General features: G+C 38.4%; 1 protein-coding gene across 1 annotated transcript in view; it reads left to right on the top strand.

Annotated features, from left to right (window-relative positions):
* The window catches only part of TP53I11 (tumor protein p53 inducible protein 11), a 102,066-nt gene that overhangs the window by 57,918 nt on the left and 22,003 nt on the right, over nt 1-22,145 (top strand). Inside the window, exons 2-3 of the mRNA XM_058161712.1 lie at nt 10,783-10,946; nt 17,607-17,665. Coding sequence (XP_058017695.1) covers nt 10,818-10,946; nt 17,607-17,665 — 188 coding nt within the window. The 5' untranslated portion in view covers nt 10,783-10,817. The remainder of the gene's footprint in view (nt 1-10,782; nt 10,947-17,606; nt 17,666-22,145) is intronic.

The following is a 22,145-nucleotide window of genomic DNA, read 5'->3' as shown; positions in this document are numbered from 1 at the left end:
GATTCTTTGATTAGACAAAGCTCAGGAAAGTGACAAACACATTTTTGTGTTAAAATGTGTTACATAAAGATAACACTTTATAAACTTATCTCAAGAAAGCGTATCAGTAAAGACATCTGACATAAAAATATCTTTCATTTCATCAGGATGACAGACTTTAATTGTTCCAGCATCTGTTGGGAGGCAAACTTTACCAAGCATGGTCCTTCTGGGAAAATGCTGCTTTGTCTTGCTGACAACTTTCTTTTTCAGAAGGTCGAAGCCATAAGAAAGTCAGCATCATGCTCCATATTGGATACATTCATAGATTTTGACTCTGCAGACACTTAAACTTGTAATTGAGAACATTCTTGGCAGAAGTTCACTGATATAACATGCCTAGACCAGTTTTTTCAACTGAAACTAGAATGATGCAAAATACACATAGAATCAACTTACTGTAAATACACAAGAATCAAAGCCCACATACCGATTTGTGCCCCAGGTTTGAAATGTTAGGGGTTTTTTTTCTTCCCTTTTTAGTCAGTTGGCATTTGGCCATTTTCTTCAAGACCATTGAATTCATGTGGATTCAGTTGGTTCTCCTGAGGACTGCTGATTTCTGGTTTGTTAGCTTCATTTCTGACAATCTTCATCTGAGGCTACTTGAGGCTACTCCAATGTCTGGGACACTGGAGGAAGAATTTAGGACATTGGAAGAAACAATGGACATTGGAAGAAAATGTGATGCCAGAGATCTTCATTTTAGGAAAAAATAAAACTAAATAAAATCAAACATGTATCTCACACTTTGAAAAAGCAGACATTAATAAACTAAAACAATTATTCTTCAACTATATATTTCCACCAGGTAATTTTGAAGAGTCCACCAAAAAAGTTGCCTTCAGAATGATTATATTTCCAACATATATATGTTGGAAATATGTTGCTCCATATATATATATATATATACATACATACATACATACATACATACATACATACATACATATATACATATATGTTGCTCCATATATATATACACATTATACATCTTTGACAATTTATCAGATGTTAAATATCAATGATGCATCTTCTTCTAGAAATTATCTTTCAGATTATAGCTCAAAATGAATTTCATGTTTTCTCACTGATCTACCATAATTATATCATTTTTGCCCACTTAATTAGTCTTTAATATATTCACTTTTAATAAAAGTCTATATGCCTCTTGACAATGAGATGCTCATTATCAGTACACAAATCCAGTTCAGATTCAGTTTTCTAGTTTATAAAACCAAAATTCTTCTTATCCAATTTAAATCTTTCTAATAACTGCACATAAGGAAACCATTGACATATGAAATCCTCCTTTTCCAATATTTACTTTGTTTTTAATTTAAAGTTTCCCTTTATGAAAGTCAATAAATCAAATTTGTGTGGCTATTATTTCTCTTGAAAAGCTTCTTGGGAGGTTTCAAAGGATAAGCCAATACTTTATGAGGATTTCTTCATATTCCCGGTACATTGTTTAAGGCACTTGAATAGATTTAATACTGAGGATATATAATAATTGATCAAACTCCAATTTAGATAATCTAAAGGTGTGATATTCTTCCAGAATCTGATTTTGCTGTATACATCAAAAATCAAAAACTTCTTTTACTTCCAATTCTAACCCTGAAATGTAATTCTTCTTTTTTCCAAAGATGCATTGACCCACTGATAGAATAGAATAGAATAGAATAGAATAGAATAGAATAGAATAGAATAGAATAGAATAGAATAGAATTTTTATTGGCCAAGTGTGATTGGACACACAAGGAATTTGTCTTGGTGCATATGCTCTCAGTGTACATAAAAGAAAAGATACGTTCATCAAGGTACAACATTTACAACACAATTGATGGTCAATATATCAATATAAATCATAAGGATTGCCAGCAACAAGTTATAGTTATACAGTCATAAGTGGAAAAAGATTGGTGATGGGAACTATGAAACGATTAATAGTAGTGCAGATTCAGTAAATAGTCTGACAGTGTTGAGGGAATTATTTGTTTAGCAGATTGATGGCCTTCGGGAAAAAACTGTTCTTGTGTCTAGTTGTTCTGGTGTGCAGTGCTCTATAGCATCGTTTTGAGGGTAGGAGTTGAAACAGTTTATGTCCAGGATGCGAGGGATCTGCAAATATTTTCACGGCCCTCTTCTTGATTCGTGCAGTATACAGGTCCTCAATGGAAGGCAGGTTGGTAGCAATTATTTTTTCTGCAGTTCTAATTATCCTCTGAAGTCTGTGTTTTTCTTGTTGGGTTGCAGAACCAAACCAGACAGTTTGAAAAATATATGGCTACATCTTATTGTTTTACCTAAAGAAATATTAAAATACCACCATCTAGTCCAATTGAACCATTGTTGTGGAATTTGCTTAATTAAGCATTAATTATGCTTATTTGAATATAACTCTGACCTTTCTCATCTAAATTGAATTCCTCAATATTTGTGCAAAGAGCATTCCAACTCTGGAACTCTTTATCTGACTCCAGTTCAGTAATAGATGAAAAATTAAAATCCTTCTCTACAATTGATTGGCCTATGTATCAAACCAGATATATATCAAATCAAACCAGGTATATAAAATGTCAGTTTATCTTTGGTTCCAAAACTCTGAATTTTTACAATCAAAAATTTTTTATTAGCAAAATTATATAATAAATCCTTTGTGCCCAAAATCCCTCATTCAGATGTAAAATTAGGAGTTCTTAATTAAATTTTCTATCCCTCTGCTAATTATCAGATTCTCTGCTTATTTGAATCTGATCAACTCAGCCTATAATCAAAAGGTATTTTTCATCAGGGAGTATATAAATATCTCCTGAGAAAACAACTTCAGGCTGTATTATCTTCAATTTATCAAATATCCTCCTCCATTTTATTATACCTCTCAACACTGTTCTATTCCATAAAGCAAATATTGTTCGACAAAACATCTAACAGTATCAGTTATATTCTTTTCTAGAATGGAAATAGGTTTGGATCCCAAGTCTTCGTTAAAGTACAAAGTTCAAAAAGGAGTTGGGTTGAAATTACAGTATTATCATCATTATATAGAATGACTCACCCATGGAAGTACAGATGGCTTTAACTCTCCTTGTTTTTTAGAAGCAAATTAAAGTCCTATTCCAATGGACTTTTGCCCATTTATCCTAAATAAAATATAGAAAGTCAAATGACAAATGCTAAAAATAGGCAAGCCCCCCCCCGCCCAAAACCCAGAATTGTGACTGCCATATTTTTTTTTAAAGTCATGTATAACATAAATGAATAAACCACAAAAATAAATAATTAAATAATTAAAACTAATATTAAGATGGGGCTATCATCCCTCCGCTCATATAACTAATTTCTCAATGGATTGTGGTAGAGTTCCTGTCACAATCTGAATATCAACAGACATTCAACAGTAATTTCAGGTTCATAGATCTTCCTTGACCAATATCTCAGGACAGCCAGAAATATATATAATACAAGGACAAAATCATTACCACTTGTTGCCTTAATATGTCCTTGATGAAACTTTTTGTTTAGCATATTCCCCCAACCTTTCTGGAAATAGCATTAGATATTTTTTTTTACACCTTATATTCAATAACTTTTACATTCCTGGCTCCGCTTGCAATACATTAATCATGATCAGAAAGACTCTACAACCACAGGTTTAGGACTTCAAAGACACTTATACTCTGAAGGCATGTGAAAAACTGAAGCAAGCAATTCATCACGGTTTACATGCTCTGAATGCATTTCTCAATAGCATTTGCAGGGGGTTGTTTATCTTTCTGTAAGGAAAATTCAGAGCATGATTTTGCCCTACATGCTTCACTTTGTCTTAATATTGCCCAACATCTGGCTATTTTTGCTTTTTTTAAAAAAAAAAAATCATTTCTGCAGTAGAACTACTTTACCAGCATCTTCGGAAAGTCATCCCACTATCCCTCTGTTAATTCAGGCTAGCACTTCATTGGCTTTTTTGGCGCTATCTGCACACTGCTGGTTCATACTTGAGTCGTAGTCCACTATGACATCAGTTCCCTCTCAACAGTTAGAGCCAGCAGTGTGCCAAAGCTGCCAAAAGAACCAATGCAGTCCCACTGCAACTACATAGCAAAAAAAGCTCTAAGAGTTGTAAACCTAATCTTGCGTAGCTTCTTTTCCAAAAACACCACACTACTAACCAGAGCATATAAAACATTTGCTAGACCAATTCTAGAATACAGCTCGCCTCTTTGGAACCCTCACCACATCTCTGACATCAATACAATTGAACGTGTCCAGAAATATTTTACAAGAAGAGTTCTCCATTCCTCTGAAAACAACAAAATACATTATCCCACCAGACTTGAAATCCTAGGCTTAGAAAGCTTGGAACTCCGTCGCCTACGACAAGACCTAAGCTTTACTCACAGAATCATCTATTGTAATGTCCTTCCTGTTAAAGACTACTTCAGCTTTAATTGCAATAATACTAGAGCAACTAATAGATTTAAACTTAATGTCAACCGCTTTAATCGAGATTGCAGAAAATATGATTTCTGTAACAGAATCATCAGTGCTTGGAATACTTTACCTGACTCTGTGGTCTCTTCTCATAATCCTAAAAGCTTTACCAAAAACTTTCTACTATTGACCTCACCCCATTCCTAAGAGGCCCATAAGGGGCGTGCATAAGCGCACAAAACGTGCCTACCGTTCCTGTCCTATTGTTTTTCTTTTCTTCTTCCTATATACATATATGCTTATACCTTCTTATATTTACCCATATATGTGTGTATATATTATATAATCTTTTTGTATGATACCTACATATATTGTTATGACAAAATAAATAAATAAATAAATAAATAAATAAATAAATAAATAAATAAATAAATAAATAAATAAATAAATAAATAGGTTTTATCAACAGTGTGTTAGCATCAAGACAACAAGAAGTGATTGTACCACTTTACACCATGCTGGTGAGACCACACCAGCATGGAATACTATGTCTAGTTCTGGTCACAAGATACAAAAAACTACATTGAGACCCTGGAAAGTGTGCAGAGAAGAGAAACAAAGGTAATAAAGGGTATGGAAGCTAAATCGCATGACAAATGGTTTAGGGACCTAGCCTTTAGAAGAGAAGGATTGAGGTGGGTGGGAGAACATGTGTCTTTCAGTACTTGCGAAGCTGTCACAAAGAAGAGTGGCTTGACTTATTCTCTAGGGCATCAGGACAAGTGTTGTGGTTCGTCAGCAGCCTATGGAGCTGGCAACAGAGTCGGACAGCGATGAGGCTGAGGTGAGGCCAGGGCCATCAGGAAGTGAGGTGTGGACTCCAGAGCCTCCAAAGACTGATAGTAGTGAGGTAGAGGAACAGGAGAAGCCTGTTCCTAATGCACACATGAGAAGAAGGCAAGAGCAGCTCAAGCAGAGAGGAAAACTCGGTAGTAGGGCCAAGAGATGATTGGCCCCTCCCATAAGGCTTAAAACAGACCAGCACCGGCACTTGAGCTTTACCGGAAAACAACGTTGTAGCTGCATCTTCTGCTCCATCTTCTGCTTCATCTATGTTCTTGTTTTTGTGGCTTCTGGACGTTTGCCAGGAAGGGCCTTTGGCAATTTGCCTAATTGGACCAAGGTTTGCGAGATAACTGAGGAATTTGTGTTGGGAGGCATTTGTTTTACTTTGAGTTAAACGATGCTGGGAATGAAGTAATTCCCAGCTGTTTGAATAAAGTTTGTTTGTTTTTCCACAGACTAAACTTATTACTATCTACTTGGGCCTGGGTCAGAACAACAAGAAGTATTGTGTAGAAGCTTGTCAAAGAGATAAAACCTAGAAGTAAGGAGAATTTTTCTGACAGTAAGAGCAATGAATCAATGGAATAGCTTGCATCCTGGAATTGTGGGTGGTCTGTCACTTGATATTTTCAAATGTAGACTGGAGAATCATTTTATTGGGATGGTATAAGACTCCTGCCTTGATCAGTGGGTTGGATTAGAACACCTCCAAGGTCCCTCCCAGCCTTCTGATCCTATGAATTCCTTGACCTCATCAATTAATTTCTGGTAACTTCACCAACCACTCAACATTTGTTCTGCATCATACGGAAATATTAGAAGGAATTTCTGCTGTGAAAATCATTCTCCACAGAGAGATTTCAAAGCATTTCAGGAAAGTCAGTCACAGCTGTGGGGGTTGTCCAGGAAAAGCCATCTGTTCCATGGGAGGAGGTGAAAGAAAAGAGAAAAAAAACTACACCTTGTATTGACAAGGCATTTTATCTGTCTAAAATGAAAAGAGTGACAAAAAACAAAACAAAACCAGACTTCTCGTTTTTTTTTTATTATCTGTTTTCTTCGCTACAGTCAAAAGTGTTTTTTTCACAACTTGCTGAAGGAGAGAAATAACTATCTCAACAAACCCCCATCTTGCCAGGATTCCTGACAATTAATTAGTTACCTAACTGGCTTGACAATCATATTCAAAAAGTTCTCACTAGTGGATGCTCATCAAATTGAACAGAGGTATCAAATAGAGCAGTGTTGGCGAACCTTTTCGGCATGGAGTGCCAAAACGGGAGCATGCACATGCGCGTGGGGAACGCTGAAAACCAGAAGAGCAGTTCCCCGGTGCGCACGTGCATGCCGGGAAGCGGAGCTTCTGGTTTCCAGCGTGTGCATGCATGCTGGTCACCTGGTCTTCTGCTCCAGCGTGTGCATGCATGTCAGGGAGCTGCTCTTCCAGTTTCCGGTGCTCCCATGCACACAAAGACCAGCTGGCTGGCATGCCGGAACCTGGAAGAGCAATGGCCGACAGCTGGTGTGCCCAGAGAGATGACTCTGAGTTCCACTTCCAGCACGTGTGCCATAAGTTCACCATCATGGAAATAAGAGGGTCAGAAGGATTACTCATTCAGTATTTTCTTTTTTTTTTTAGGAGCAATTTTTTTTAATTTTCCATAATAATTCCCACAATTTGACCAGTGTACAATACAATCACTTATCCAACAATCAATCCTATACTCAAATTATACTCAATCAGGGCTGCTCGACCGCCACTCCCTCCCTTAATCCTTTCTTCCCTTCTCATCCTTCTTCAACTTTCCCCACCTTCCTTCTCCTCACTTTCCTACTTCCCCACCTCTTTCCCACTTCAATATCATTCAGTATTTTCATTAATAACTTGGATGAAGAAGTGGAGAGATCTGGAAATGATCTGAAAAGTAGTAGACGATCAGGGGGAAAAATTGTAATGTTTAGGAATCAAAAATCAAATGCACACAGGTGATCATCATTCCTCAGAAGAAATGCAGTTGTAAGCTGCATCAACCGACGTAACATTTCCGAAGCACCTGTAGTCTCTCCTCTTCGTATCACAGCTGGTCCTGGATTGGAGAAGCGATTTCCACATGGGATCCCCTGGCAGGATCTCTTTCAATTCTTTGCAAATCACTGTAAGCAAAAGGCTGTTGCCAACATTTTCCACCCGCTCAAGGGCTTTCAGGAGTAATTCCCTTATTTTCTGGGCATATCCGTTGAGAAAAATGTAAGACTTTAGTAAAACAGGACTTGAGTATTGTGTATGATGGGAGAACAACAGTCATAGATAAACAAATAGTATCTAATGGTAATAACTTTTAAGGAACACTAGGGTAATAAAATAGACCGGACTGAATCTCTTATGTCCTGCAAGGACATTAGAGCTCTCTCATATTTACATGCAGAACAGTGAGCAGGGTGCAGTGTTTCCTATTGTTTTGGCTTAAAAAAAGAGCTGCAAAAGAACCTTCCTTCCTTCCTCCCTTCCTTCCTTCCTCCCTCCCTCCCTCCCTTCCTTCCTTCCTTCCTTCCTTCCTTCCTTCCTTCCTTCCTTCCCTACCTACCTACCAACCTACCTACTTACCTACCTACCTACCTACCTACCAAACTGGGTGGGAATTTGGAGACTTGAAGTCCCCAAAAATCTTAAGGGTATCGCTTTAGGAGGGTTTTTTTCATCAAAATGGCAATTTTTGTTTTGTTTTGATACTTTATTCAGGTTGCCTAATTCAGTGCACATAAATTATCTCTTTCTCTTTTTTTAATTAACTTCAGTGGCATGATTAACATTCCTCATGTCATATCAGCATTTCTGTTAATTGCTTTGAAATATATGTTTTATCTATTACTAAAGGAGACAGAAATGTTTTGGATGGATTTTATGTTCTCTTTTAGAATTGCTTTAAAAGTCCTTGTAGTCCAAGTTATTGTATTGCATCTCATTTTAAAATGCCTAAAGAAATCAGTTTTGTCCTCAATGTGGGGGGGGGGAAGTGTTAGGGTATTAAAAGAAAATTAGGAGCGGAATAAATTATTGAGCTATAGTATTTTAATGGGATTTCATATTTTAATAGCTTTACCAAATGGGGTGCTCCATAGATCTATGAATTTCAACTTGTGTAAATCTCGTCTACCTTAGGAAGTCCATGTTGCATGTAGATTGGAAAAATTAGATTTTTGTCCCTAGAACAACTTTTTTTTTACACTCTGATGCTGTGGTATAGTTTTAAAAGACTTTCACATTTGAGGTGCTATTCAAATATGTGGAGTTCATCTCCTGTCATTCTTCAGCCAATAAAGCTATTGCTGAGAATTTTGGGAGCTGAAAGTCATCCATCTGGTGGAAGGCAAATTGGAAAGGTGCTTTAGAGAAATTAATCCCACTGCTAATTCGATCTTTCACAAAAAACCTCCACCTTTGCTTATGCTGTCAAGGTGTTGTCTGTATTTTTCCATGAAAATGACATTCTGGGTTTCTTCACCAAACACACACACAAACACACTGTATGAGAGAGAGGGGGGAGGGAGGGAGGGAGAGAGAGAGAGAGAGAGAGAGAGAGAGAGAGAGAGAGAGAAGGAGAGAGAATGAATGTTCTCCATTGCTGGATTAAAGGAAGAAAGCACTTTTCTAATATGAATTATAATAATCTATGGAAACTTAAAATGAAGCCAATTTCCTAAGCATATTTTCTTAAAAATTAATTCCAAAAGAATGGAGATATTTCTGTAAAAAAATTCTCACAAGAAATGTCCATATGATTTCTTCAGTCCAGGTTCTGGACTGTGTAGTTCAGTACTGCCCGTTTCTGTGCCCCTCTCCCCTTTTTTTCTTCATGGTACCACAGTCTCTCACAAATAGGCTTATATTACCATGATAATCGCCTGATTTTAATTTATGTTATCTCTCTCTCTGCATCTTGGCCATGGGGGCATTCTGGCCTGACTAAATGCTGTACTTTCTTGACTTTAAAATAGAACTGGAAACAGAAAACCTCCTATAAGTCTCTTGGAATCCTAAACCTCCCCCACTTTCTATGAGCTGGAGGGAAGACAGGCTCTTGGCTGATAACAAAGCTTCCCACACCCACTATAATTAATAAGATGAAGCACACAAAGCAGCTGACTTCAGTGGATTTCAATAACTGCCCTGTCTTGTTTCAGAACCCGAGAAATCTGCAGATACCAAAAATATTAATCTGCAACACATCTCTCTCCAGATGTGTTAGGAATATAGCCCCCAGAATTCTCAGCTCAGGGTGGCCAGAGATGACCACAACTCAGATGATTCCAAAGTGGAAATGGCTGTTCATCAAGGACATGAACTAATGCTTGATCCAAGGTTTCTGTTCTTGCAGCAGCTACCTTATAATGGTGGTTAGGGACTGATCACTTGTGGTACTAGGTGTCTACTAAATGCCAAGTTGTGGAAAGTTAGGTCAGAGTATTAGATAATAAAATAGAAATCCTGATTCTCACCCTACCCCTTAGGACAGGTGTGTCAAACTGGTGGCCCATGCAGGCTATGCCCACCCCAGCTCCATGAAGGAGGAAAAGGTCTTGAAATGTGATGGCAACGTGATGTGGCGAGTTTGACACCCGTGCCCTAGGATTTTAAATGTACTCTTAGTTTGAGCAAATCTTTCTCTGGGACTCATATAACATTTTGACCATTATGGAAATAAAATTGGAGTGGAACCATGTACTAATGCTTATAAAGTGCTAGGGTTATGCACAAAGAAATGTTTTACTTTGACAGCAGTTCAAGAAAAGTGACTCTTGGTTTTTCCCAGCAAGAGCCTCATGTGTTCAGCTACTGTTTTGGAAGTAGATAGACTGAATGATGCTGATGAGTCCCACCTTGGTTTTTCACTGAGGCAGAGTAGAGTGATGGACCAATATCTTGCAGTGCCAGGGTGGTGTGAAATACCTTTGGGAGGCAAGGGATTTCACTGAGGCAGATCCCTGTGATTCTCCCCTCTCTCTCTCACACACACCCTGTTTTGTGAACTGAATCCTATGCCTGAGTGTTTTGTTGCTGTTGCTTCTCAGACTAAGAAGCATGAAAAAGCTGATCTTGTAAATGTTTAAGAGTCCTTTGAGATATGACTTGAGGAGCAAAATTTATTGCCACGCTTGCCTGTTCCTGTCTAAAGTTTCCTTGATTGTAGATGCACCATGAAGGGGATCTTAGTATGCTCTCATCATTCAAGTGGAAGTAAATATTCCACAGTCAAAAAATACTTTATTTCAGCAATAGTTGGGAGTACTTAGAAGTTTGTAACAAAAGAATAAAATAGTTGCCATACTGTGTTTGACTAAATCTTTTACATGAAATGAAAAAGATGGTTCATGAAAATCTTTTTAAAAAATCTAGATCTGAACCTCCCTAAAATGCATGTTTTTTCTAATATATCTAACCTCTTGTCTGTCTAATTTCAGTTTCTGCCCAAGCCAGCAAGTACCCGTGGGTCACCATGGCAACCAAGCAGCCTCCCCCTCTGATGAAGAAGCACAGCCAGACAGACCTTGTGAGCCGTCTGAAGACAAGGAAGATCTTAGGTGTTGGCGGAGAGGATGATGATGGCGAGGTTCATAGGTCAAAGGTAATGAGTATCCATAATTGTGGTCCCTTAGAATCAACCATTCTTCTTGCTGAAAAAATGTATATACTTATATACTTTGAGCAAAAACTGCAAGTAATGAAGTTAGGCAGGGATGAAGAACATGTTATCCTCCAGAAATTCTTAAAATTCCAAAACCCATGAATCCTAGGTGCATAGTCCTTTGTGAAGGATGGTGACAGTTGCAGTCCAGCGACTTTTGGAGGATTGCAGCTTGATCATTTCTTGACTAAAATTTTTTAGAATACTTTCTAGCTCTAAAATCATATTCCTGGTAGAACAAGGGGCACTCAGCTGGATAGAAGAAGTTGCTAGTTACCTCCCTAATAGGAATATGCTGTGTTCATAAAAACATCCAAAATCTGAATTGCCTTTCAATAGAGGATAAATCTGCTTAACACACTATTAATATTAATCAGATAGATTGAGAGTGTATCTTGAGAGAAGGGGTAAGTGTGTCTGGGGACTAATTATGTTACTTTAAGATTCTTATTTCCTCTAAGATTCTAAAAAAAGATGAGAGAGTTGATGAAATGTAAACAATGATCCCTGGGTATCGTTAGACTCCAATTTCTGTCAATTTCAGCCAGAGTAAGAATGCTTTGATCTGTTTGCAAGCAATACAGATGTTTCCGAATCCTCGTGTCAAAGGCTGTGTATATATGTATATATTCAAACCTAATAAGAGCCTGCTTTGCTCCCTGATATGTTGACTTCTGAAAGATTGTGACACTTGGTGAAGGAAAGAAAGATTCTGTCTTCATCAAGCCCTTGTTTTTTTCTTTCTAGAGTCATCTTGTTTGGTCATAACTAAAAAATATATATCCTTTTTTTTATTCCAGAATTGAGGACTGGGGGGCGATTAACCTAATTAATCAAATATTTTATTTGTTCAGAAAGGAAGTACAATTGCAGGGCACATACATGAAGAAGGAAGGGGGTTGGGAACAATCTGTGCAAGTTGCACAAAGGTGTCTTGCAGAGGTGGGTTTCAGCAGATTCTGACCAGTTCTGGAGAACCGGTAGCAGAATTTTTGAGTAGTTTGGAGAACCGATAGTAGAAATTCTGAGTGGTCCCACCTTCTTCTATTCTCTGTCTCCCAAGTCCCAGCTGATCAGGAGGAAACGGGGATTTTGCAGTAACTTTCCTCTGAGTGGGGAGGGAATGGAGATTTTGCAATATCCTTCCCCTGCCACGCCCACCAAGCCATGCCCACCAAGCTATGCCCACAGAACGGTAGTAAACATTTTTGAAATCCGCCACTGGTGTCTTGGAATAGGACCAACTTACTAATAGTGATCAGGCTTGTAGGACAAACTTTTCAGAATGTTTAGCAGAAGTTAGAATTGAGAGGCTGTATACAGGAGTTCTTGGAAACCATGTTTTCTCCTGTGTTCGTAGCAGCATCTCAACAAACCAGATTTTTTAAAAAAATACCAAATATCTGTTGATACTTGGAAAAAAGGGGGTTGAATGGTGGGTTGAAAAAGGAGAACCAATTAATGGCAGAGGGGAAATGCTAGATTTAAGCCTGGGTGGAAGGAATGAAACTGCACTTGAAAGGCAAGGTGGATGAGACAGGAGAAAGTGGAAATTTATAGTTTGTATTTATTGCTTTGGTTTCCCCTTAATTTTATAACTTATATTGAGGCCAATGTTTTTCTAATCAGTTGCATAACCTCCCCTTTCTACTAACACATACACGCAGAACTGTTGTGTATGTGAATTAATTGCAAAAGCTTGAGGATAATTCACAGCAGTGGGTGGGAATTATGAGGCCTATGCAGTTGGGTGGTGGGGGTGGATGGTTGAAGCTGCTGTTCTCACCTCATTAGAGACATGTCTTTGTAGGTGTAAAAAAACCTATGGTTCTCTAAACTGAAAGAATAGAGAGCTTTGATTTCTAGGTAACTCACAAAAAAACCTTCTTTTTTCAGTATAGCTATCATATTTCTCCTCTTCTCTCTTTATGCCTTTTTCTCACAATGTTCTTTTGCTTTTGATCAGTGATGTATTTATTACAAGAGCATCAATTGCCTTAAAGGGAATGGCCAAGAAATGTACAGCTAATCTGTTGCTGTTTTCCAGAATGTTTCATCAACTTCCAGACTAGTCTAAAAATTCAATGCCCGACAATTGTCCATCCAAGTGTTAAGCACATTGCACATTGCACCTTGTATAGTTTGGATTTACTTAAATTAGCAAAGGCTATCTAGATTGCAACCCAGCTGGCGTGGACAGTTGTCACATGGTAGAATTTGAATAAGTATCTACTACATATCACTTAGTGCAAATTTTGATTAAACTTTTCGTGGTTTTTTTTTAAAATATTTATCTTAAATTGACAAATTTGCAACTTTTGAGGTTTGCTACAGAGCTTAACCCATGAGGTATACATTTGCCCCAGACAACTCTTTTTTCTGCCACATCTTCATGCTGTTGCCTTCAACTTATCCACAACTCACACCTGAGGCAGCTTAATTAATGACCTCCTTAATGATTCCACAATTAAAGTAGACTTTCCTCCTAACCAGGTAGTCAGCCAGGACAACCTCATTGACCATTTGGTCAGGTATCTCTATAAAATGTAAACTCAACCTAGCACCTATTGGCCATTTTATGTTGATGTACTAGTTTTGGGGTATTGCCCTCATGTCTAGACATTTCCAACTGGTGCCTCTCACACACACTTATCAACGAGCTTAGAATCAGAAGTAGCAGCTGACCATGGACCATGTGAAAGGGCTTCAGAATGCACTACAATTTATTGGTAACTTTCCTGTGGCGGGGTAGAAATGTCAGTGGGAGTGACACATTTTATGCTGATAATATGCCGCCAGCATTAAGACTGGGGGATAGCACTTCAACTGAGAATTCCACGCCCTTTGAATGTTCCTCTTTGAATGGACAAAACAGAAGAAAGGAAGAGTTTATACACTTCTCTGTCCATCCACCCACCCTTCCCTTTCCTCCTTATTATATGCCTACTTCTAACTGTAATCCTTGGGAGCTGCTTCTTATTCAAAAAAAAATTAAAAGCAAAAATGAAATGCTTTTCCCTGACTGAAAGGCTCTTGGACGAAAAGTGAAAAGGAAATGGAAGAAAAATTCAAGGAAACATTAATGGCTGAGAATCTGCTGTTGCTGATTCAATGCTGAATGAATGCATTTTAATAAAACCCAAGAAGGTGAGTTTGACAGCCCATGCTGCAAAGTTGCAAAGTGTGACTTCGATGGCCAAATTTAAAAGCCAAGTTGTCAGAGGAAAGGATAATGTTTTGCTTCTTTATTCTGGCAAATCGAACCCTAGAATCTGCCAGGGATATGCAACAGAGCCAGTCTTTTCTGATTGGGGCAATGCCGGATGACAAATTTAGGCATCCATATTAACTTTGTGTCTGGGATTTTCCAGGGCTGTTTTAATCCAGCTTCCTTTGCTACTGCATGTCATTCCCTTTTTCTCCTCTAGATTTTTATCACCCTTTCCAGAAGACCAGTTTAATCTCCTTGTGCTTTTATTTATTTATTTATATATCAAATTTTAGAAACCGCTTATCTCTCTCACACACACAGAGTGAATAAGCGGTGTTGTTAAAAGTAGGGAGAAGGTGCTTGGCTCCATGTGATTGCAATGCCCATTTCTCTGTGTGAACTCTGCTTCTGACAAATGATTGTATTTTTAATTAATGGATTGACCTTTTGTCGTTGAACCCCAGCAGTTGCTTAGCAACTTAGAATGATCCTTGTCGGATGACTTTCTGAACAGGTGCCTTTCATGTATGTAGCCTTTTCTGTTCTGAAAGTGGAATTACAGTAATCCTTTTTTGAAAAATACAATTACCTTAAAATGCTGGTAGTTTTAAAAGGTCATTGGAAAATGTCCATAATACAGTTATATAGAAGGGGAAACAATTTCTGTAAATAAATAATTTAGTGCTCCATTTTATTTTTGGGATGATTTGGGGTTTTTTGGCCAGATTCTCCTCATAGTAGATAGTTTCAAATTTCTTTCTTTCTCTTTCTCTCTCTCTAACCAAAAGTATGACAAACTTTCAGACAAACATTAGACTTGCAGTAAGAGTTCCCAGAACTTAGAACAGAAAGAGGACCTATGGGAAAGAATAACTCATGTCCTGAAAATATCCATGGTTACACAACACTCAAATTGGCATGTAAGGCTTAAACCTCACATAAGAAAAATAATTTTATTTTTTACATAGTAATGTGCTGGCTATAGACTGTAGAATCCCAAAGCTTGAGAGCTCCATCTCTATGGCTTGGTGATTTCGTTTGCAATTCCACTCCACCCCAAAGAATATCACTTTCTTGAAAAGGAAATTGATCTCTTTTTAAGATGAGGGTTTTTTGGGTTTTTTTTTGTATTAGGGAAACCTATCTACGATCATGGAGATTCTCAGTCACCTAGGTCATGATTGTCCCAAAGGTGCTTTTTCAAGAGGCAACTGGACTTTCTCATTTTTCCCTAAAGACGTTTCGCTTCTCTTCCAGAGCTGAAGAAGCTACTTGGAGGAGAAGCAAAACGTCTTCAAAGAAAAACCAGAAAGTCCAGTTGCCTCTTGAAAAAGCACCTTTGGGACTATCTATGTTTAATTATACTTTTCTAAAGCCACCCTATAGCCCAATAAAGTAGCAGGTCTTTGGCCTACCCAGAGAGCTCACAGAAGGCTATCTCTAAATTTGTTTTTCTCTTGCCAACTTTTCAGTTGCTTTTGTATCATTTGTTAAAAGCAGGAAATAACGACGCAATGCATATGCAAACTGTGCTTTCCTAGCTGATAGTGCTAAGCTGGAGATGGCAGGAAGCAACTGAAGGCTGTTTAAATTGCCTTTGTTCTTGCTTCCTTGGGCCTCTCTCTTTCCTGTAATTTGTAGTTTCTTGACTACCCAGTACTCATTGTTCAGTCATTAGGATATTTCCCTCTTTCTGCCATGAGATGGGATGTGGGGGCAAATAAATTTGATCAATAAATAAAAATAAAAAAATAAATCTCTGCAACAGGGTGCAGAATTTTGCCTTTTAAACTCACTGGTTTTTATCTTAAAACTATAAAATCCATTCTTTTGCCTGTTGTGAATATTGAGCGCAAGCCATTGGGAAAGTATTACATGTTTTCTGGTTCACTCCCCTGGAGTGAGAACAATCATCCTAGTAAGAACTAAACCATGTCGGGAACAGTTGCATTAGATGTAACCTATAATGAGTGTTGGTAATTTGCAGTTACATTCAGATAAACTTTTTATGGATTCCACAATTTTTGTCACTGATCTTTCTTTGCCTTTTAGATTTAGGTCTTTTTAAATTAAAGCCTGTGTAATTGTCTTTTTTAAAACAACAACAACAACAACAACACAATTTTAACCATCCTTTTTCTTTTGAAGAAAGGATGAGCTGAAAGCTTCTATGGCTTCACCAATTTACTTGAGTCACCTGGGACTGCTTGTTTTTCAGGCAATCGACTTCGAGATACTGAGTTTCTTTGCTCCCATTTCCCATCCTCCCACTTTCTTGTTCAAACTTGCACAACCAGACCATGCTGTTCCCCCAAGATGCTTGCAAAGGGATCATAAGCAAGTGATAGATCACATTTTCTTTGTGCAAAAAACAAAACAGAGTCTTTTTCAGACATCTTTAGCAAGCCACTCAAGATGTTTGAGTCCCTGGAGAATTGCTGTCAGAGACACAGGAGAAGTGGGATAATACTACCCTGGAGCTTGCCTGACTTCTTGATATAGCAATTTACTATAAAAGATGTCCTTTCCCATAGAGAGCCAGCTTTAAATTGCTGAGAAGTATCTCAGTATACCACCTTACTGGGTAGGCAAACCGTCAGTTCAACTTCCTGCCTCTTCTGGCATCAGGGGAAGGCTGATGCTGCTAATTCCTGCAAAGGGTGGCTGTTGATTTGGGCGTAGGAAACTTATTTGCCATCTGTTTAGACCAATCCTTCTCCAAACTGGCATTCTCTAGATGTGTTGGATTCATAATTAGTTGACAAGATGAATAGTTTTGAATGTTGTAGACTACACATTATAAGAGTAGCAGCTGGTATACGGTTTATTTGAACATTTATTTTCAACCCCAGGTTTTAGCAAAATTCAAATAAAATTACAGCAGCCCATGTCAATTCAATACATCCCCTCTAATATTAACGGCACTGTTTGTCAGGATGTGTCTTCTTAGCTTCCTTGCAGCCACTGCAAAAAAAAATGCAATTTGTTTTGTTACACATATGTTTTAGTCAGGCAACAAGAAGTAGATTTTATTTTCTTTAAACAGGACTGATTCAGTTGGATTAACAAGGGCACAAGGAGTCTAGCTTTGTGCTCCTGAGGAAGTTGCAACGTAATGAGTAATAGACCAAATCTTCCACCTGTAAGTTATTACAAAGGCATAAACGGTGTGCAGTTGGCAGTAAAATAAAACTGGTATAAAGTGGTTTAGAGCATCAGTGAGTTATTTTAGTAGTCACAGTTTCACTCCCAGCAAATATCATTGATTGTTTTTTGTGTGGGGGGGGGGGACCAGAAATTTGCATGCATTTTTTTCCTCAGATCTTTTTTTTTTTTTTTGGCAGGGTGACTCTGAATCAGTTTATTCATTCTGTTCATTTGAATTCCAGATCAGTCAAGTCTTGGGCAATGAAATCAAGTTTGCAGTGAGGGAACCTTTGGGGCTCAGGTAAGTTCCATTCAGAACCTATGGGCCAGGAATACATAACAGGGATGCTAAGTATTTTACTCATTTTGGTTCCAAGCATGCTTGCTTTTCCTGCAAATGTATACACAATAAACCTGCAGTCGAAAAAGCCCTATGTGGTGAAATTAGTGGAAAGTGCAACCTTGCCTCTTGAGGCATGTCCTGGTTCTTTTCAATATAAAGAACATTGTCTGGACAAATGTATGCAGAAACAGAGTGAGGTGAAGGCTTTATATTTAGAGGTCTTAATTACCGTTGGCCAATGTGGCTGTGGGATATTCTTGTGATTGGCTACTGTATATTAATCAGAGTTCTCCCTTCAATTTACTGTCAAGGATGAGAGAAATCCATCAAGAGCTAATTGGCTCTTGAAATTGGATTTAATATGCTGCCAGGGGATATTTTAAAGTTAGAAGATAACCTTGAGTTTGAATGGCTCTAAAAAGGAACAGAATCCAAGAATACAGTGGTTAAGGCATTGAACTTGGACATAAGTATTGCAGATTTATGTCTGTATTCACCTGGTAGCTTGGGGGGGGGGTGGTTTCAGTCATTTTCTCAGTTCAACCTATCTCACAGGATTATCTAGATGTTAACATTTTCCTGTTCTGAGTTCTCATGAAATAAAATAAAGAGGAGGAGTATAAATACAAACAAATATATATATTTTTGCTCAGCTTGTGGACTTTGGCATAGAAAAATCTGCCATGTTGTTTCTGGGTAAACATGTTTCTTGAAACCTTGGTGCCCTAATTCAGAACATAAGACAAGGATGCTGGGTCTGTATCTAATATTCTTCCAAATGCTATAAGGTACTATCTCCCTGAATTCAAATAGTTGATATTTTGAGATAGCTGGAAATAGCTGGAGATGGAAGCTATTGATGTTGATAGTCAGTTATCAATATTGTCAAAGTATATGACACTGGAAACAGTAAAAAGAATAATTAGGTTGTTCCCCATAAAGAGGTGGATATTAAACAAGTCTTCTGAACATGTCTTTCAGATATATTGATGTCAGTGAATTGTAATATTGTTTCTTGTGCCTTCCGTCAAATGTCTTCTTAAAAGGAGAATGGAAATTAATCTATATAGCAATCAGCTCTCAAAGCATATCAGTTGCTTGACAATCTTGTACTTCATGTTTATAGAAGTGGGGTAATCAGCAGTGGCCAGATGATTCTTTAATAAGACAGTGAAAACATGTAGATCAAGGTGGTATCTCTGTTGCATGTGTGTGGGTGAGTGTCCTTGTGTTATGCTTACCTGTGCACTATCCTATGTACTAGGAAGCATAGGACAGGCTGAATGCACTCTTCCCTGTGCCTATGACCAAGAGGGAAGAGGGCTTAGAATGGAGAAGTCGGCAGTCTTCTGAGACACTGCCCAATTGCTTTTCCCATAAGGCTACATTGAGGATTTTTTTTTCTGGATTGTTTAGCTTCACATCATTGACTGGATTCAGTCTGTTTTCAACTCTTTTCTTTTCTTCCACATTTCTCTCTGTGTGTGAGGGTGGTGGTGGGGACTCTCCTGTTTGAATAACTAGCCTGCTGACGGATTGGCAGATGTCCAAAGTCCTCTTACAAAGCCTAACTTATTTTCAACATTGGACAGAATAATTTTGGAAAATATGTATGATAACTTATTAATACTAAGATATATCTGCAGAAAGTGTGTGTCAGTCCCCAGTTTGGCAGGGTGGTGCATGGGTATGGATGTGTGCCTTTTGTCTGCTTCACTCTTAGTTTCTTACTGCTAAATAGCCAAGTTCCAGTGGTTTTTCTGGTAACATTTCAGAAGTAGGTTCCCATTGTCTGTCTCCTATGGCTGAGAGGAGAGGACTGATCCAAAATCACCGAGTTGGCTTTTATGCCAAAGGTAGGACTAAAATTCATGATCTCTTGACTTCTAATCTAATATCTTTATCCACTCTACCAAATGAAAAGTTTAGATGATAGATATAAGTTGGTAATAATAAGAATAAAAATAACCCATAGTTTTTTTAACAGTGATATTCACCATAGTTTTATTGATGGGAAGCAATTCAGTAAAGTCTTCCAAAATAAGAAAAAATGTGACTCATTCCACAATGTAGGAACCATTATACCTGCAACTACTATACTACTTTGATAATTAGGATGATGCATGAGGCAGAGAATAAGGTTTATTTCCCCTCTCCCTAAGTTCATCAGGAACAACTTACAAATAAGAAACTTGAGAATGCTTTGGAGTGCTTTCAACCAAGTGTTTACAGTGGTGTGTAAAAATAAAAGCACAGCTGGTTGTATGTTTCATTGAATCCCCAAGTGAAGAGAAATTGACACAACTCCTCCCATGGTACGAAGCTAAACCTATCTTTCTGTAGATTCAAGTGCCTTGATGTGCTGTCATGTTATTCAGACTAAGAAGCAGTGAATATGGCAGAGGCAGAAGATTGGACACACACAAACATGCACATATATGTTATATTATTATTGTAAAGTTTTGAACAGGCTTCAAAAGATGATAGACTAGAGTTAGCCAAGTGAAGACTATTTAACAATATTCTGACCTCTTAGGCTGCGATTGTTGCCTTTTTCTACTTCCAACAATCATGGACTCCTCTGAGATATGAAAAATAGTAAAAAAAAAAAAAAAGCAGGAAGTCTATAGAAAAAAAACTTCTCTATAAATGCTTCCAGCTGGCAATTTCCATTGTGAGAGACATCCCTAAGAAATGAAAAATATTGTACATGAATTTTTCGCTGCCAAAGGAAAATATGAAAGACAAAGAAAAAGAACTGTGTGAAAACCGATCAGAACTGCAAAGCAGAAGTCACAGATCACTGTAAACAATAGGTTGATTCTTAGCTGATTCTTGTATAGATGTGTAGTTGTATCGTTGCCCTTTGAAGTGTTTGGTCACAACTGTAGGAATTTAGCACCCACCCCCCTCCTAGAAGAATGAAATATTTTAGAAAATATTTAAAAAGGCAGAATATATTTCCCTGGATGAGAAATGGAGAAACATGTTTTAAAGACAAAGCAGCTCCCTGCAACTTCCTGCCACCCCCCACCTTTGTCAATGGGCCATTAAAGCCTCAACCAAGCTCACATTTCCCCCCACCTTTGTCAATAGGTCAGAGGTAGAAACTCATTCTCCCCACCTTTGTCAATGGGCCATCATCTGCAAACCCATCTAGCAACAGAAACTCACCACATGGCAAGGCTCAGGCAAGCTTGAGGGACAATCTACAATGTTAACTAAGACCCCTAGACCACCTGGGAGTTTGACAACCAATCAGAATACTCTTCCTGTGCCCAGAAAGTTCAAAGCTCAGAAAAAGCATAAAGCCAGGGAGCACACAGGATCTCGGCCCTTTTTCTGTTCAGGAACTCAAGCCATGTGATCCTGACCACCATTAAACCATCTTTCCAAGCAGTCTCCATGTTTCCAGTGTCTTTGTCCCCACTTGGAACTGAACCCAGATGGATATTTCTTCCAACACAACCAAACACGATACATTTGGAGGACAAGGCTGAAATATTTGAAGAAAAAACAACTTCTCGCCAACCCTTAAACACTGTATTGAATCTATTGTGCTTTGGAAGTGTGGGACAATCAGCATTACAGGAGTTTCTTGTATGGGTGGGGGGGGAAAAGAATGGATTCAATTAGCGATCAATACATCCTGAAAACTAATGTCCTACTCTCAGTGGAGATACTTCAGCAAGATGGTGATCCAAAAAATTTCCTGAAGTGCTGTCTGCTCTTGGGAAAAACAGCTGCAGCCAGGAAGAAATGCTTTCCACCCCCACTTCCCCAAGGCTCAGGACAGCTCATGCTTCTTCCCCAAAGCCAAGGACCACAAGCTACAGTAAACAGCAAATCCTGGTGGGATTCTTGCCTGGAGCTTGGCTTGGGACCTCAGCCAAGAGCTCAAAAGCAACACTGCTGAAGGTCAAGTCTTAGAATTTGGCCTGGAGCTCAGGAGCAACCAGAAAAAGAGCAACCTCACCAAGGCAGCACCTCATCCCATGTGGTGCAAGAAATTTGAGAGAGAGGCCAAAGTTATTTTCAGATTTGTGTTTGCTTTAAGTACTGAGTACTTAAAAGTACTCAGTACTTAAAGTACTTTAGTAAAGTTCTTTAGTAAAGTACTTAAAGTAAAGGAGACGTGGTGGCTCAGAGGCTAGGACGTTGAGCTTGTCGATTGAAAGGTTGGCAGCTCAGCGGTTTGAATCCCTAGTACTGCCGTGTAACGGGGTGAGCTCCCGTTACTTGTCCCAGCTTCTGCCAACCTAGCAGTTTCAAAAGCACGTAAAAATGCAAGTAGAAAAAATAGGGACCACCTTTGATGGGAAGGTAACAACGTTCCGTGCGCCTTTGGCGTTGAGTCATGCCAGCCATATGACCATGGAGATGTCTTCAGACAGCGCTGGCTCGTTGGCTTTGAAACGGAGATGAGCACCTCCCCCTA

The sequence above is a fragment of the Ahaetulla prasina genome, chromosome 1 (assembly GCF_028640845.1).
Source record: "Ahaetulla prasina isolate Xishuangbanna chromosome 1, ASM2864084v1, whole genome shotgun sequence".
NCBI lineage: Eukaryota > Metazoa > Chordata > Lepidosauria > Squamata > Colubridae > Ahaetulla > Ahaetulla prasina.
The sequence above is the reverse complement of the archived record's forward strand: the minus strand, read 5'-3'. Positions and strand labels throughout refer to the sequence as shown.